The sequence below is a fragment of the Zootoca vivipara genome, chromosome 2 (genome assembly GCF_963506605.1).
Source record: "Zootoca vivipara chromosome 2, rZooViv1.1, whole genome shotgun sequence".
In the NCBI taxonomy this organism is placed as follows: Eukaryota; Metazoa; Chordata; class Lepidosauria; order Squamata; family Lacertidae; genus Zootoca; species Zootoca vivipara.
Window position 1 is genome coordinate 6,286,412 of NC_083277.1, and position 14,135 is coordinate 6,300,546.

General features: G+C 46.7%; 1 protein-coding gene across 1 annotated transcript in view; it reads left to right on the plus strand.

The window, feature by feature from the left end:
• Positions 1-3,419: 3,419 nt before the first annotated feature.
• LOC118081177 (uncharacterized) overlaps positions 3,420-14,135 on the plus strand; it is a 33,729-nt gene continuing 23,013 nt past the window's right edge. Inside the window, exons 1-6 of the mRNA XM_060270885.1 lie at positions 3,420-3,475; positions 4,491-4,999; positions 6,420-6,546; positions 6,741-6,811; positions 8,216-8,342; positions 9,567-10,909. Of these exons, the coding sequence (XP_060126868.1) occupies positions 3,421-3,475; positions 4,491-4,999; positions 6,420-6,546; positions 6,741-6,811; positions 8,216-8,342; positions 9,567-10,909 (2,232 nt within the window). The 5' untranslated portion in view covers position 3,420. The remainder of the gene's footprint in view (positions 3,476-4,490; positions 5,000-6,419; positions 6,547-6,740; positions 6,812-8,215; positions 8,343-9,566; positions 10,910-14,135) is intronic.

The following is a 14,135-nucleotide window of genomic DNA, read 5'->3' on the forward strand; positions in this document are numbered from 1 at the left end:
ACTCTGTTCGCCCATCTGGCTGGGTTTCCCCAGCCACTCTGGGCGGTTCCCAACAGAATATTAAAAACATGATAAAACCTCAAACATTAAAAACTTCCCTAAACAGGGCTGCCTTCAGATGTTTATTTCCTTGGCATCTGATGGGAGGGCATTCCAGAGGGCAGGCGCCACCACCGAGAAGGCCCTCTGCCTGGTTCCCTGTAACCTCACTTCTCACAGGGAGGGAACTGCCAGAAGGCCCTCAGTGCTGGACCTCAGTGTCCTGACTGAATAATGGGGGTGGAGATGCTCTTTCAGGTATACTGCACCGAGGCTGTTTTGCTTGGAAATGTACTGGGAGTAAATATAGGTCTTTCAGGACAAGTGTTACATGGTCTTGGCTGCCACTCCCAGTCATCAGTCTAGCTGCCGCATTGTGGACTAGTTGTAGTTTCCTGGCCACCTTCAAAGGTAGCCCCACGTAGAGCGCATTGCAGTAGTCCAAGTGGGAGATAACCAGAGCATGCACCACTCTGGCAAGACAGTCTGCGGGAAACGGAAAACGACAAAACATCAAACATTAGAAACAGAACTGCCTTCATATGTCTTCTAAAAGTCATGTAGTTGTTTATTTCCTTGACATCTACTGGGAGGGCATTCCACAGGGAGGGTGCCACCACCGAGAAGGCCCTCTGTCTGGTTCCCTGTAACCTCACTTCTCGCAGGGAGGGAAACGCCAGAAGGCCCTCAGCGCTGGACCTCAGTGTCTGGGCAGAACGATGGGGGTGGAGACGCTCCTTCAGGTATACTGGGCCGAGGCAGCTTAGGGCTTTAAAGGTCAGCACCAACACTTTGAATTGTGCTCGGAAATGTACTGGCTGTGCCTCCACGGTCAGGCCTCTTATGCCACGCTGGGAAGGGCAGGGGGTGAAGAGTGTAGCTCTTGTGCTCAGTTCCTGCTTATGGGCTTTCCATGAGGGCCTCTTGTTGGCCACTCTGAGAACAGGATGCTGAACCACTGGGCTGATTCAACAGCCAGGCTCTCCTTTTTTTCTAAATCATCAGACTCTCCGCAAAGGCTTTTATGGTGCTTGGTGAAACTCGCACGGCATCCCACCACTTCCTTTTCTTTCTTTCTTTCTTTTCTGGGGGGGATTACTTGATTTTTCAAATTACAGTTTTACAATCGCATATCCAAAATACAACATAGAAACAAGATTCCAAATAACCTCTTGGACTTCCTTCCTCATTTCCTCCTGCAACTTTTATAATAATCCAAATCTTTCACATCTGCATTCTGTCCAAAATCCACCATTAAACTACAAGTGTTATTCCAATCCCACTAACAATTTTAACTGTTTACAATGGTTTTTAAGGTAAATTATAAATTTCCCCCATTCTTTATTAAAATTTTGGTCTTCCTGATTTCTGATTCTTCCAGTCATTTTTGCCATTTCGGCATAATTTGTAACTGGCTGGCTGACCGAACCCAAAGGGTGCTCATCAATGGCTCCTCCTCATCCTGGGGAGAAGTGACTAGTGGGGTGCCACAGGGTTCTGTCTTGGGCCCAGTCTTATTCAACATCTTTATCAATGACTTGGATGATGGGCTTGAGGGCATCCTGAACAAGTTTGCAGATGACACCAAATTGGGAGGGGTGGCTAATACCCCAGAGGACAGGATCACACTTCAAAATGACCTTAGCAGATTGGACAACTGGGCCAAAGCAAACAAGATGAATTTTAACAGGGAGAAATGTAAAGTACTACACTTGGGCAAAAAAAAAATGAAAGGCACAAATACAGGATGGGAGACACCTGGTTTGAGAGCAGTACATGTGAAAAGGATCTAGGAGTCTTGGTAGGCCACAAACTTGACATGAGTCAGCAGTGTGATGCAGCAGCTAAAAAAGCCAATGCAATTCTGGGCTGCATCAATAGGAGTATAGCATCTAGATCAATGGAAGTAATAGTACCACTGTATTCTGCTCTGGTCAGACCTCACCTGGAGTACTGTGTCCAGTTCTGGGCATCACAGTTCAAGAAGGATACAGACAAGCTGGAGCGTGTCCAGAAGAGGTCAACCAAAATGGTCAAAGGCCTGGAAATGTTGCCTTATGAGGAACGGCTTAGGGAGCTGGGTATGTTTAGCCTGGAGAAGAGAAGGTTAAGGGGTGATATGATAGCCATGTTCAAATATATAAAAGGATGCCATATAGAGGAGGGAGAAAGGTTGTTTTCTGCTGCTCCAGAGAAGCGGACACGGAGCAATGGATTCAAGCTACAAGAAAGAAGATTCCACCTAAACATTAGGAAGAACTTCCTGACAGTAAGAGCTGTTCAACAGTGGAATTTGCTGCCAAGGAGTGTGGTGGAGTCTCCTTCTTTGGAGGTCTTTAAGCGGAGGCTTGACAGACATCTGTCAGGAATGCTTTGATGGTGTTTCCTGCTTGGCAGGGGGTTGGACTGGATGGCCCTTGTGGTCTCTTCCAACTCTATGATTCTATGATAATCCATCAACTTAATCTGCCATTCTTCTGTGGTCGGGACTTTATCTTCTTTCCATCTCTGGGCTGCCAATAACATCCTCCACCACTTCCTTTTCAAAGTGGACAAGAGTGGGATCTCTGAAGGCAAAGAAGAGCCACAATTGGCAGCATTGTCCTCCTCCTGGAACAGCAGAACAAATGATGACAAGTCTTAATTTTCAGGGAACATACCCATCCATATACTTCATTTCTGTGGGTGGGGTTGTGTGTGTTTGTGAGGAAGAGAGATATCGGCAAAGATAGCAAACACCGAGATTCCTGCATTGCAGGGGGTTGGGCTAGATGACCCTTGGTGCACCAACTGTTCTATGATGAAAAGACACAAAATACATACCGTAACAAAAATAAGATCAAAGGCAAACGGATAATTCCAACAATACATTTAAACACTTTGCTCCTAAAGTTGTATATGTCATATAATACAATATAAAAACCACAGATACGTAATAAAAATAAGAACAGAACAAAACTAGCAACCCCCCCTTCCACAACACCTTTAAAATGGCATCGGATGTCCATCAGCCCAAGGACTCAGGGTGCTGCCACGTGGTTTTCATCACGACATCAACAACCCTGCGAGGTAGGCTCACAATGCAACATTCCTGCAGTTCGAAGGAAAGAGAATGAAATGTTTTTTTAAATAAAAAACTACTAGTAGTAGTAGTAGTAGTAGTAGTAGTAGTAGTAGTAAAGGAGCAGTTGCTACGGTTTGCTCCTATTAGTGAATCCGTAGCGAGATCGTAGTTTTTTCTGCAGCTCTAGCTGTTTCTAATCACCGGCCACTTCGGGGTTAAAATGAGAGAGTCCCGCTGCGCTTCCTAGATGGGGCGCAAAAGAAGGAAGGAAGCCAAGGGCAGAGGATAATGACAGTTTTCCTGTCCCGCCCCCTTCCATGGGGAAAAAGGAGGGGGTGGTCTTTGTTTGCAGCAGGCCTGGGCAAGGAGCTGGTGAGTTGGATGGCCACCTGTCTTGGATGCTTTAGCTGAGATTCCTGCATTGCAGGGGGTTGGGCTAGATGGCCCCGGGGGGTCCCTTCCCAACTCTCAGATTGCACGATTCTGTGAGTGGGGAGCGCCTTTGAGCGGAGGGGAGAGGAAGGGGCAAGGCAGGTGGGCGGGCTGCTGGCTTTCTTTCTTGCTTGCTGGCTTGCAAGGAGGAGCCTTTCCCTCCTGGCCCAGGATCCTATCCTCCTCCTGGCCCAGGATCCTATCCTCACAGTGGGGAAGAGATCAGCTCCCCCCCCCCCCCAGTGGGAAGCCCCTCTTTCTATTCCCTCCCCTTGCAATTCCCAAAAGCTGGCCTTCAGAGGCATTTGCAGCCTCCTGCACTGGAGAGAGGACAGCAGCCCACATTTCTCTCCTGAAAATAGGGACGCCCAATATCAATATCATCATCATCATATTTATTTATTTATTTGCACACCAACCATCTGACTGGGTTTCCCCAGCCACTCTGGGCAAGCTTGCAACATATATTTTAAAAAACATAATCGAACATTACACGCAATTAAACATTGCACATTAGAGAGATAAAGCCCCGCCTACAATTCTCTCCTCTTGCAGTTAACCAAAAACTGGCCTTCAGAGAATATTCTCCCTCAGGAGGTGTTGGACTCTCCTTCCTTGGAGGTTTTTAAGCCAAGGTTGGATGGCCATTTGTCACAGATACTTTAGCGGAGACTCCTGCATTGCAGGGGGTTGGACTAGACGATCCTCGTGGTCCCGTCCAATACTTACAGGGGGGGAAACAGTATTCTGTATTATTGTAGTTTGAATATTGTGTCGAATAGACGATTCTTCATCCTGCTTATGGAATATGCTGCGTAATCTGAATCCTGAAATACAGTAATACACTTTGGTATTGGGAGAGGGGAGATATATAGATGCCCAAATGAGATTGCCAATTGCATCTGACTGCTCTGCTAGTGTAACATTTCACATAAGATTTCCTGGCTCTCTGCAGGTTTAGAAGCCTCATCAATTTGGGCGATCGCAGGCGGGAAGGTGGAAAGAGGAGGAAGCCGTTTTGGCGGCCCGGGAGAGCACAGCTGGGAAATGGAGGAGCAAGCCTTGGCTAAGCTGAAAGCAGGAAGACGCCAGAATGTTATCCAGGCTGGGAGCAGCAGGGAATTTTGGGAAAGAACCATGCAAGAGATCCCGGGTGAGGAAGATGCCCTCGACTCGAATGCTCGACGCCAACGTTTCAGGCACTTCTGCTACCAGGAGGCCAAGGGACCCCGAGAGGTTTGCAGCCGGCTCCACCATCTTTGCCGTGAGTGGCTGAAGCCGGAGCGACACACCAAGGCTCAGATCCTGGATTTGGTGATCCTGGAGCAGTTCCTGGCTGTCCTCCCCCCGGAAATAGAGAACTGGGTGAGGGAATGCGGGGCGGAGACCAGTTCCCAGGCGGTGGCCCTGGCCGAAGGTTTCCTCCTGAGCAGGGCAGAGGTCAAGAAGCAGGAAGAGCAGCAGGTGAGAAAGTGATTCGTTCTGGTAGTTCCAAAGGACAAAAATGTGAGCATGAATAAAGTAAAAAACCAACCCACTAGTTTCCAAAAGGAGGAGGGAATCCAAGCCCCTAACACTTTGTCTGCCCCTTTCCTTTCCTTTTCTCTTCCCACTCCCCATTTCCTTTTCCTTTTTTGGGGGGGAAAATAACTTTATTTATTTCATTCAACTACACAGCAATTTCCCTTTTTTAAATGCTTGGACATGGCATCATAATAGCATAGTAACAAATTCAGAGGGCACTGTTTGTCCTACATATTTGTCGCTTTGTTCCTTTTCTAAAATAAGCAAGGAAACGAGTTTGAGGCATATGAATGTTCGGTCAGGTGTCAGAATGCAGGAGCGCATCAGAAGAGCCTGCTGGTGGGGGTCCAATTACGATTGTGTGAAGATCTCTCGGTGCACCAGGTTGGCGATTGGGGAAAGCGAAATATCACTCGGGGAAGGTTCTGAAATAAGCTCTAATTTGATTTGTTCTGGATTGTTTCCTTTTATGTTTTAATCAGGACCAACTGGTTAGAAACCAAAAGGTCCAAACAAAATTAAAAAAATTCCTTCCAGTAGCACCTTAGAGACCAACTAAGTTTGTCATTGGTATGAGCTTTCATGTACATGCACACTTCTTCAGATACACACACACAAAAAAAAAAAATGTTTTTATTTTGCTTCGACTACGGCAGACCAATACGGCTATCAACCTGTAACCAAAAGGTCCAAGTTACTCTGAACAAATTCCTGTTTCATGTTTGAATGTTGCAAATTACTTTGAGATCTGTCCTGTAAAATATAACGCAGTACAGAAATGATGATGATGATAATAATAATAATAACAACAACAACAACAACAACAATAATAATGTTCGTTTGTAAAAAAAAAAAAACCAAACAAACCGTGGTGCCTGGACATTCCATTGTCACGACCCTAATCTAGATTTAAAATGCCATTTGGGGATTAGATTATACAGTCACACCTCGGTTGTCGAATGTAATCGGTTCCGGAAGCCTGTTCGGCTTCCGAAATGTTCGACAACTGAGGTGCGACTTCTGATTGGTTGCAGGAGCTTCCTGCACTTAAGCAGAAGCCACGTCGGATATTCGGCTTCTGAAAAACGTTCGAAAACCGGAGCATTTACTTCCGGGTTTTTGTCATTTGGGAGCCAGAATGTTCCAAAACGGAGGAATTCGGGATCCGAGGTTTGACTGTCTATCTGATTTTCTAACACTGCTTTTGATTCCTGAGGTGTATAATTTTTAGAACCTTTCTCCTGTGGTTGTAGGTATTAAGCTGTTTCAAGGTTGGCCTTTAATTGCTGTAACCCCCCCTGGGCGCTTAGGACAAAGGCTAGGAAATTAGTAATAATATTAACCCTCTTTTCTGCTTCAGAGGCAGGCAGCTCTAGCTGAAGTGTCTCTGGGTTTCCCTGGGGCAGAGCAGGCGGCCTCAGCTTCCCGAGAGAGACGGCTCTTCAGGTGGATTGTGCAAGAGTGTGACCAAGCTGCCACCTCGCTAGGTAAGGAAAACTATCTTTAGCAAGATTTTCCCCTCCAAAAGCGTTCTATTTTTAAAATCCCATTTAAATTTTAAAAATCCGTTTTTTAAAAATTATTTTTAAATCATTGATTTTTATCCGCCCTGATTGAAATGGACACACAAGATGTTTAAAGGAGATGAAATATCCTGCTGCTGTCTTTGTGTTCCTCGCAGGCAAAGGAGTGACCCTGGCGACCCACAGTCCTTGTGGCGGAGCGGAAACGGCGGCTGTCGGGCCTGATCAGGTAGAGGAAAGAATCCCAGAGGGAACAATGGAGGCAGTTTGCCTGCCTGGGCTGGAAGGTTCCTGTCCCTTTGCTACAACGAAGGAAGCGTCTAGAAGACGAGGGGTCTGTTAATGAAGAGCAGTAACCCCCCAACCCCTAAGAACCTCAGCATAACTAGGCTTTTCCGGTTGCGAACATGAGAACCTCAGGAGAGCCTTGTTGATGCTTGCAGCCAAAGAGGGTCCAGCTGGTTCCAGCCTCCTTTCTCATAGTGCCCAAGCAGGAGATCCATTGGGAAGCCGGGAAGCTCTCTGGGTGTCAGGATGTTCTACACACGAGTAGAACCTTGGCAGAGACACATGCCCAGCTGGCATGTTCTCTCCCTCCTGGTAGATCATTCAGGTGCTTCACAAGCTTTCTCCAGCCCAAACATCACAGCGACTGATGCCAAGAAACATCAGCACACTTACGGATCCGCAGAGGTTTGCGCAGTTGCGCAACAGAACTCAGTAGCACAGCATCTCTTGGCTAATCTACTTTATTTACATATAAACACACACAGAGCACTGCAACATGGCTCCCTCTCTCCCTCTCTAGCATCAGACAGCAAAGAGAAAGGACAAAGGACAATAGTCCCATTTCAGGAACACACAGTAAGACAAACATCTTGTCTACGTCACTTCCCATTCCTGTGGAAAGTAAACACATATACAGTCATGTGATAGACAACAAAGCCATGACTGCACACGGGGCATGAATCTCCAACAGATATCACCTGGTGTCAGGCTTCAGGGAATCGGATCCCTCCCCCGGTGGCTGTAAATAAGCAGATCAGATGAAAGGAGCGTTTTTACCCAGTTAGTTTCTTTAATAATCACAGCAAGAGACAAAGGAATGCTTATCTCTCTAGAAATGGCTTTGCTCCCAGTAAAAGTTTACCCCCTCTGTCCCCATTAATCTACGTCACTGCTACGTTGGGTGATCTGAGCTTGTTGCCGCTGAGCTCTCTGTTCTGTCACTCTCAAAGCCCGTTTAGCCCTAGGCACAGGGGGCTCAGGAATGTTCTATTATTCTTTTTCCATCTGGCCAGCTTTGAAGGGAAGTTTTTAATGTTTGTTTGTTTTTTTGTGTTTTGGGAGCCGCCCAGGGTGGCTGGGGAAACCCAGTCAGATGTGTGGGTTATATATTATTATTAATATTATTATTATTATTATTATTATTATTGCAATAATCTTTTACCCATCCTTCAGCCTATGCAGAATAGACCCATCTAAGTTACTGGACTTGACTAACCAGTTCATTTATTGCAGTGGGCCTACGCTTGAGTAGATGTTAGTGGGACGCAGCTCTTCATCGTGTTCCTCGCTCCCCCCCCCTTTTTAACAAGGAGAATTTGTTTTCTTCTTCCCTCTCCTCCTCCAGGATTGGGTATCCTTTGAGGATGTGGCTGTGTATTTCACAGACGACGAGTGGGTGTTGCTGGATCCGGCCCAGAGAGCCCTGCATGTGGAAGTTATGGAGGAGAATTGTGGGAACCTGGCCTCTCTCGGTAAGGCTCCCTTTTTTTCTTTGACTTGGCAGATGCTGACAGTTGAAACGGCCGCTGGCATCAGAACCCAGGATCCTCTGCTTGGGCCCAGTTCTTGTGAGGGTCTCTTAGGAGACAGGGATTTGACGAATGGTGGGAGACTGCAGCCGAGGAACCCCCTAGGGAACCCACAAAGGAAGAAGACTCAGACCCAGGGGAGTGGTGGAAGGACACAAAGACAGGTCAAAGGAGAGGGGAAGCCGGGAGGTGGAAGAAAGAGGAGGCTTTCTTTCTATGACACACTGGGCAATCAATATAGGACACAATATAGATTTCCATCTTTGGGGAAAATTTTGGAAGAGCAATCTTCCAAACAGCCTCAGTCCAGTATACCTGAAGGAGCGTCTCCACCTCCATCGTTCTGCCCGGACACTGAGGTCCAGCGCCGAGGGCCTTCTGGCGGTTCCCTCGCTGCGAGAAGCCAAGTTACAGGGAACCAGGCAGAGGGCCTTCTCGGTAGTGGCGCCCGCCCTGTGGAATGCCCTCCCACCAGATGTCAAAGAGAAAAACAACTACTGTACCAGACTTTTAGGAGACATCTGAAGGAGCCCTGTTTAGGGGAGCTTTTAATGTTTAATAGATTATTGTATTTTTTCCTTCAAATCAATTTTTATTAAATTTTTCACTTACAATCCAATACAATCATATTAATTATTCCAAATTATACAAATGCATATCAATTAATCCCAATATTATGCCAAATTATAAAAAAAAATCACTTCCCATGCTTCAAATTCTGAGGGTTCTGATCATCGATGAATTACTGCCTTTCTAATCAATATAATCCAAATCCTTTCCAATCATTATAGTCCAACATATTCCAGATCGTTTCCAACAGTTCTATTATCAATAGATTATTGTATTTTAATGTTCTGTTGGAAGCCGCCCAGAGTGGCTGAGGAGGCCCAGCCAGGTGGCCGGGGTATAAATAATAAATTATTATTATTGTCATCCTCATCATCATCTGAAGGTTACTGCATGTTATTCCTTGAAGGAGAACTACCTGAAAATGATTTACAGATGGTATCTAATTCAGAGTAGACTTGCTAAGAGTTAGTGGGCTGTGTGGATGAGCTAACATTGGAGAAAAACTTACACCAATTGAAAGGAACTGCTTCCGCTTGAGATTTGTTTGGGTTCCTGGTTCTCTCTCAGGCTCTTACCGATTTTCTCTCGTTGTTCCAGCAGGTGATGGCTGGGAGGTCGGCGCTCGGAATGAGGGAGACGCGCCCAGATTATTGCTGGAAAGAGCTGCTTGTGAACGGGAACTGGAAAAACAGAGTAAGGCGAGGGATATTTCCTCTGCTGCCGGGGGTGAAGCTTTCCATGAAGTCCCGGTCCTAGAAAAAAGAGACAAAGGGAAAGAAGGCAACGAGTGCCCGGTGTGCGGGGAACGTTTCAGTTGCAAATCCAGCTTTAACGCTCACTTGAAAACGCACAAAGAGGAGAAACCGTACAAATGCTTGGATTGCGGAAAGAGCTTCTCTCAGAGGAAATGCCTTATCCGACATCAGAGAATCCACACCGGGGAGAAACCCTATACCTGTTTGGAGTGCGGGAAGAATTTCCGCCAGAGTGCAGCCCTGATCACTCACCAGCGTATCCACACAGGGGAGAAGCCGTACACGTGCTTGGAGTGCGGAAAGAGCTTCTGTCAGAAGACAACATTGGTGAGGCACCAGCGGATCCACACAGGGGAGAAGCCGTATGGCTGCTCGGTGTGCGGGAAGAGTTTCAGTCACAGGTCCCAGCTCACCTCCCACCTGAGAGTCCACACTGGGGAGAAACCATATAAATGCCTGGAATGTGGAAAGTGTTTCAGTCAGAACACAAACCTTACTTTACATCAGAGAACTCACACGGGGGAGAAGCCATTTCGGTGCTTGGAGTGCGGAAGGAGCTTCAGTCATAGCTCGACCCTTATGGCGCATCAGAGAACCCACACAGGGGAGAAGCCGTTTACGTGTCTGAAGTGTGGTCAGAGCTTTGCTCAGAACGCAAGCCTTATCTTCCATCAGAGAACTCACACAGGGGAGAAGCCCTACGCCTGTCCCGAGTGCGGGAAGAGCTTCAGCACGAGCACCAGCCTCACCTCGCATCGGCGCATTCACACAGGGGAGAAGCCGTACACCTGCTCCGAGTGCGGGAAGAGCTTCTGTACGAGCACAAACCTTGTTACACATCAGAGAATCCACACGGGGGAGAAGCCATTCAAGTGCTCGGAGTGTGGAGAAAGCTTTCGTAAGAAAGCGCATCTCCTTAGACATCACATGACACACACGGGGGAGAAGCCGTACAAATGCGCAGAGTGTGGGAAGAGCTTCAGCGAGAAAAGAAATCTCACTTCTCATCAAAGGATCCACTCTGAGTGTTGGAACGAGGATCCTGTAAGCAGTCATTGGATTCCTCCCTCTGTAGGTCCAGGATATGTCCCCCTTTCCCAGGATTTCAGTACTTTCCAGAGCCCTCTGAGTCATAATTCCAGCCCAGGAGGAAGATTGGAGTATTTTAGTTTTTTCCTAAATGAGTAGATGGCATTTGGTCCAGCCTTGATTGGATGCAAATGAAAGGCATAGATAGGTTAAAATGGTAAAATAAAACGAATAAAGTTTAAAGTAATGATAAATAGAACGAAAAGGAATAGGTCTAAATAAAACATTACTTTAGGTTACCGATAGAGCAACTTAACAATAACATGACTAATCAAGTTTCAAGCTCTCATTGAGGCTTATGACTTCTGTCAACATGACTGTGCCAGTTCAGAGTTGCCAGCTCACAGCTGCCATTGATGGTAAACTGGTCCAGCCAACTTTTGGCTTGTTCTGATCTGACCCGAAAATTCTCCATCCTGGGTTTAGGCTGTTTCGCCCTGGGGAGGTCACTTCAATGCTGCTAATGCGACGGTTTGACTTCACCCCCGGAGGCACACTCCATTGTCCCTCGAGACGGATGGATGCCAACTAGCCGCAGCTACTGAAAAACTTTGTACCATGATGGTCGGTGGTGTTTGCTCTTTTGGAATAACGGTGTTTGTGATTATATTGGACCTTCCGTGGTGTTTTTTCTCTTTTTTGTAACTGTAATTCAAATCATGTGTGTTTGGGAAAGGGAGCGATCCACACTACTCTAGAGCACCCTATTCTAGAACTCTAGAAAACCCACTCTCTATCTTTCAGTATTAAAATAGCAGCAAAAGTGTAGCAATTTTATCTGCTAATAACACGAATATTTAGTGTAGTTCATGGGTTTTTTTTTAACAGTTAACTGTATTCAAGCTAGAGCATGTATTTTAATCGGATTTTTAAAAGAAAATAAAAACCGCAAGGACACTAGGGGAAGCATTGCCCTGGTGACAAGATACTGCTCTGTTGGTGAAGGATCACTTGTAGGGGAGGCTGGCCTGTTACAATGACTACTAGCCTATCATGAGTGACCCAGCAGTAAATCACACTGTGCAAGTCGGAGTTAACACTTTATTAGCAAAAACAAGATCTGCACCGGAGTGTCAGGCCTGAGCACAGCAGCTCGTCTCTGGTAGATCTCCCCCCACCCCACGATGAACCGATTGCTGAGACTGAATATCCCTGCCTTCCCACAGCTGCCTAAGCCCCCCCCCTTCCAGGGTCCCCCCCCCAAGCAATCTGAGACGGAGCCTGTGTGACACTTAACTTCTCCACCCTCTTCATGCCTCTCCTGGTTCTGTGAGACCAGGAGGGAGGGGAGTGTGTCGCAGCAGGAGGGGGAGACACCCATAACTCTTCACCAGTCTCTCATCTCTGCCTCTTGGCCTTCCTCCCCCCAAACTCCTGCTTCAACTTCGGCCGCTGATTCTGGACTTCTTTCTGCCACAGCTTCTCCCCACTCACTAAGCCCTGTTGCCTCCAACGCCGCCTCTTCCCCGTCTTCTTCCTCTTCTCCCTCTGACCACTCTTTGTAATCCCACCACCACTCCCCTGGCTCTGAGCCTCCTTCCCTTGATGGCAATTGGATGTAGCGCCACCTACTGTTCGGCTCCCCTGCCTTCTGACCTACCAGTCACTTCGGTTCACCTGGCTGCACCTTTTTCAGAACGGTTCTCAATTTAAGCCACGTTCTGGGATGAAGTGCTGCTTTTTAGATAGGCAGGGGCTTGGCAGTACAAAAGGGGTCAGGAGTGAGGATGGGTTGAGGTCAAGGAAGAGAAGAGTTTGGATTTGATATCCCGCTTTATCACTACCCGAAGGAGTCTCAAAGCAGCTAACAATCTCCTTTCCCCTCCTCCCCCACAACAAACACTCTGTGAGGTGGGTAGGGCTGAGAGACTTCAGAGAAGTGTGACTAGCCCAAGGTCACCCAGCAGCTGCATGTGGAGGAGCGGAGACACGAACCCGGTTCCCCAGATTACGAGTCTACCGCTCTTAACCACTACACCATATGGGGCCGTGGGGCTTTCATTGTAGCATAGAAGTGGCATTTTGCTGTTTTCCCTCCTGGTTCTGGGAACTGGGTAATCCTGGAAAGTCAATTCTCAATGGCACTTGTAAAAACTGCTAAACCTGCTGTGGGCCCTCAAGCTGAGGTCCTCATCCTGAGACAGGCTTACTGGGCCATCCTTCTGTACTGCCAGTCTGTCATATTACAGTTGTACCTTGTTACAGGTAGGTAGCTGTGTTGATCTGCCATAGTCGGAACAAAAAAATTCCTTCCAGTAGCACCTTAGAGACCAACTAAGTTTGTCATTGGTATGAGCTTTTGTATGCATGCACACTTCTTCAGATACACTAAAACAGAAGTCACCAGACCCTTCTATATAGTGAGAGGGTGGGGAGGGGTATTACTCAGAAGGGTGATGAGAATGGGTGATTGGCTGATGTTGTTGTTTAGTCATGTCCAACTCTTCGTGACCCCATGGACCAGAACACGCCAGGCACTCCTGTCTTCCACTGCCTCCCGCAGTTTGGTCAGACTCAGATTGGTTGGTAGGTGTGGTAAACCTGTTGACGACTGTTAACGACTGCAATTGGTCTTACAGGAAAAAGCAAGGGGTACCTTGGTTCTCGAACAGAATGCGTTCTGGGAATCTGTTCCAACTCCTGGAACCTTTCAAGAACCAAGGAGCTTCCTGCAGTCAATCGGAAGCCACGCCAGATATTCGGCTTCCTAAAATCGTTCGAAAACCGGAACAATCACTGGGGAGCCGTAACATTTGACTCCCCAGGCATTTGGGAGCCAAGGTATGGTTGTACTAGTGGCCTGTCTTCTCCAGGGAACTCCTCAGCGCTTGGAGCCGAGCAACTGAAAACCACCACAATGCTGACACAACTGGAGATGTAATACGGACAATGTTCTAATCATGTAACAGTTGTTTTAACAGTTTGACTTAAGTTCTATGCTTCCGTTTGGCAAAGTTTTGTCAGTGACGTTTTGAGCATTTTCTATCAGAAAGCCAGGTGTTGAATATATTGAAATGGAATAAAACAGCAAAAGCTTGTGTCTTTTAGAATGGTTCAAGGGGGTACAAAAGAGGGGATTGAATTGGTGAAATATACTCTGAGTCGAGAGTGAATTTCATGCTCTTTATTCAGCTTGTTTGATGGCCCATAACACCGCTTTTTTTGGGAGTAATACCATAAAATTATATATAAATGGAAAGATAATGTAATGAATGCAATGCAATAGCTTTTATGAAGGATTATTTATTACAACATTTGTCATGAAGAAATGTGAAACGCATAGAAAAAATGAGACATGCAAAAATTCTCACCATGTACGTTA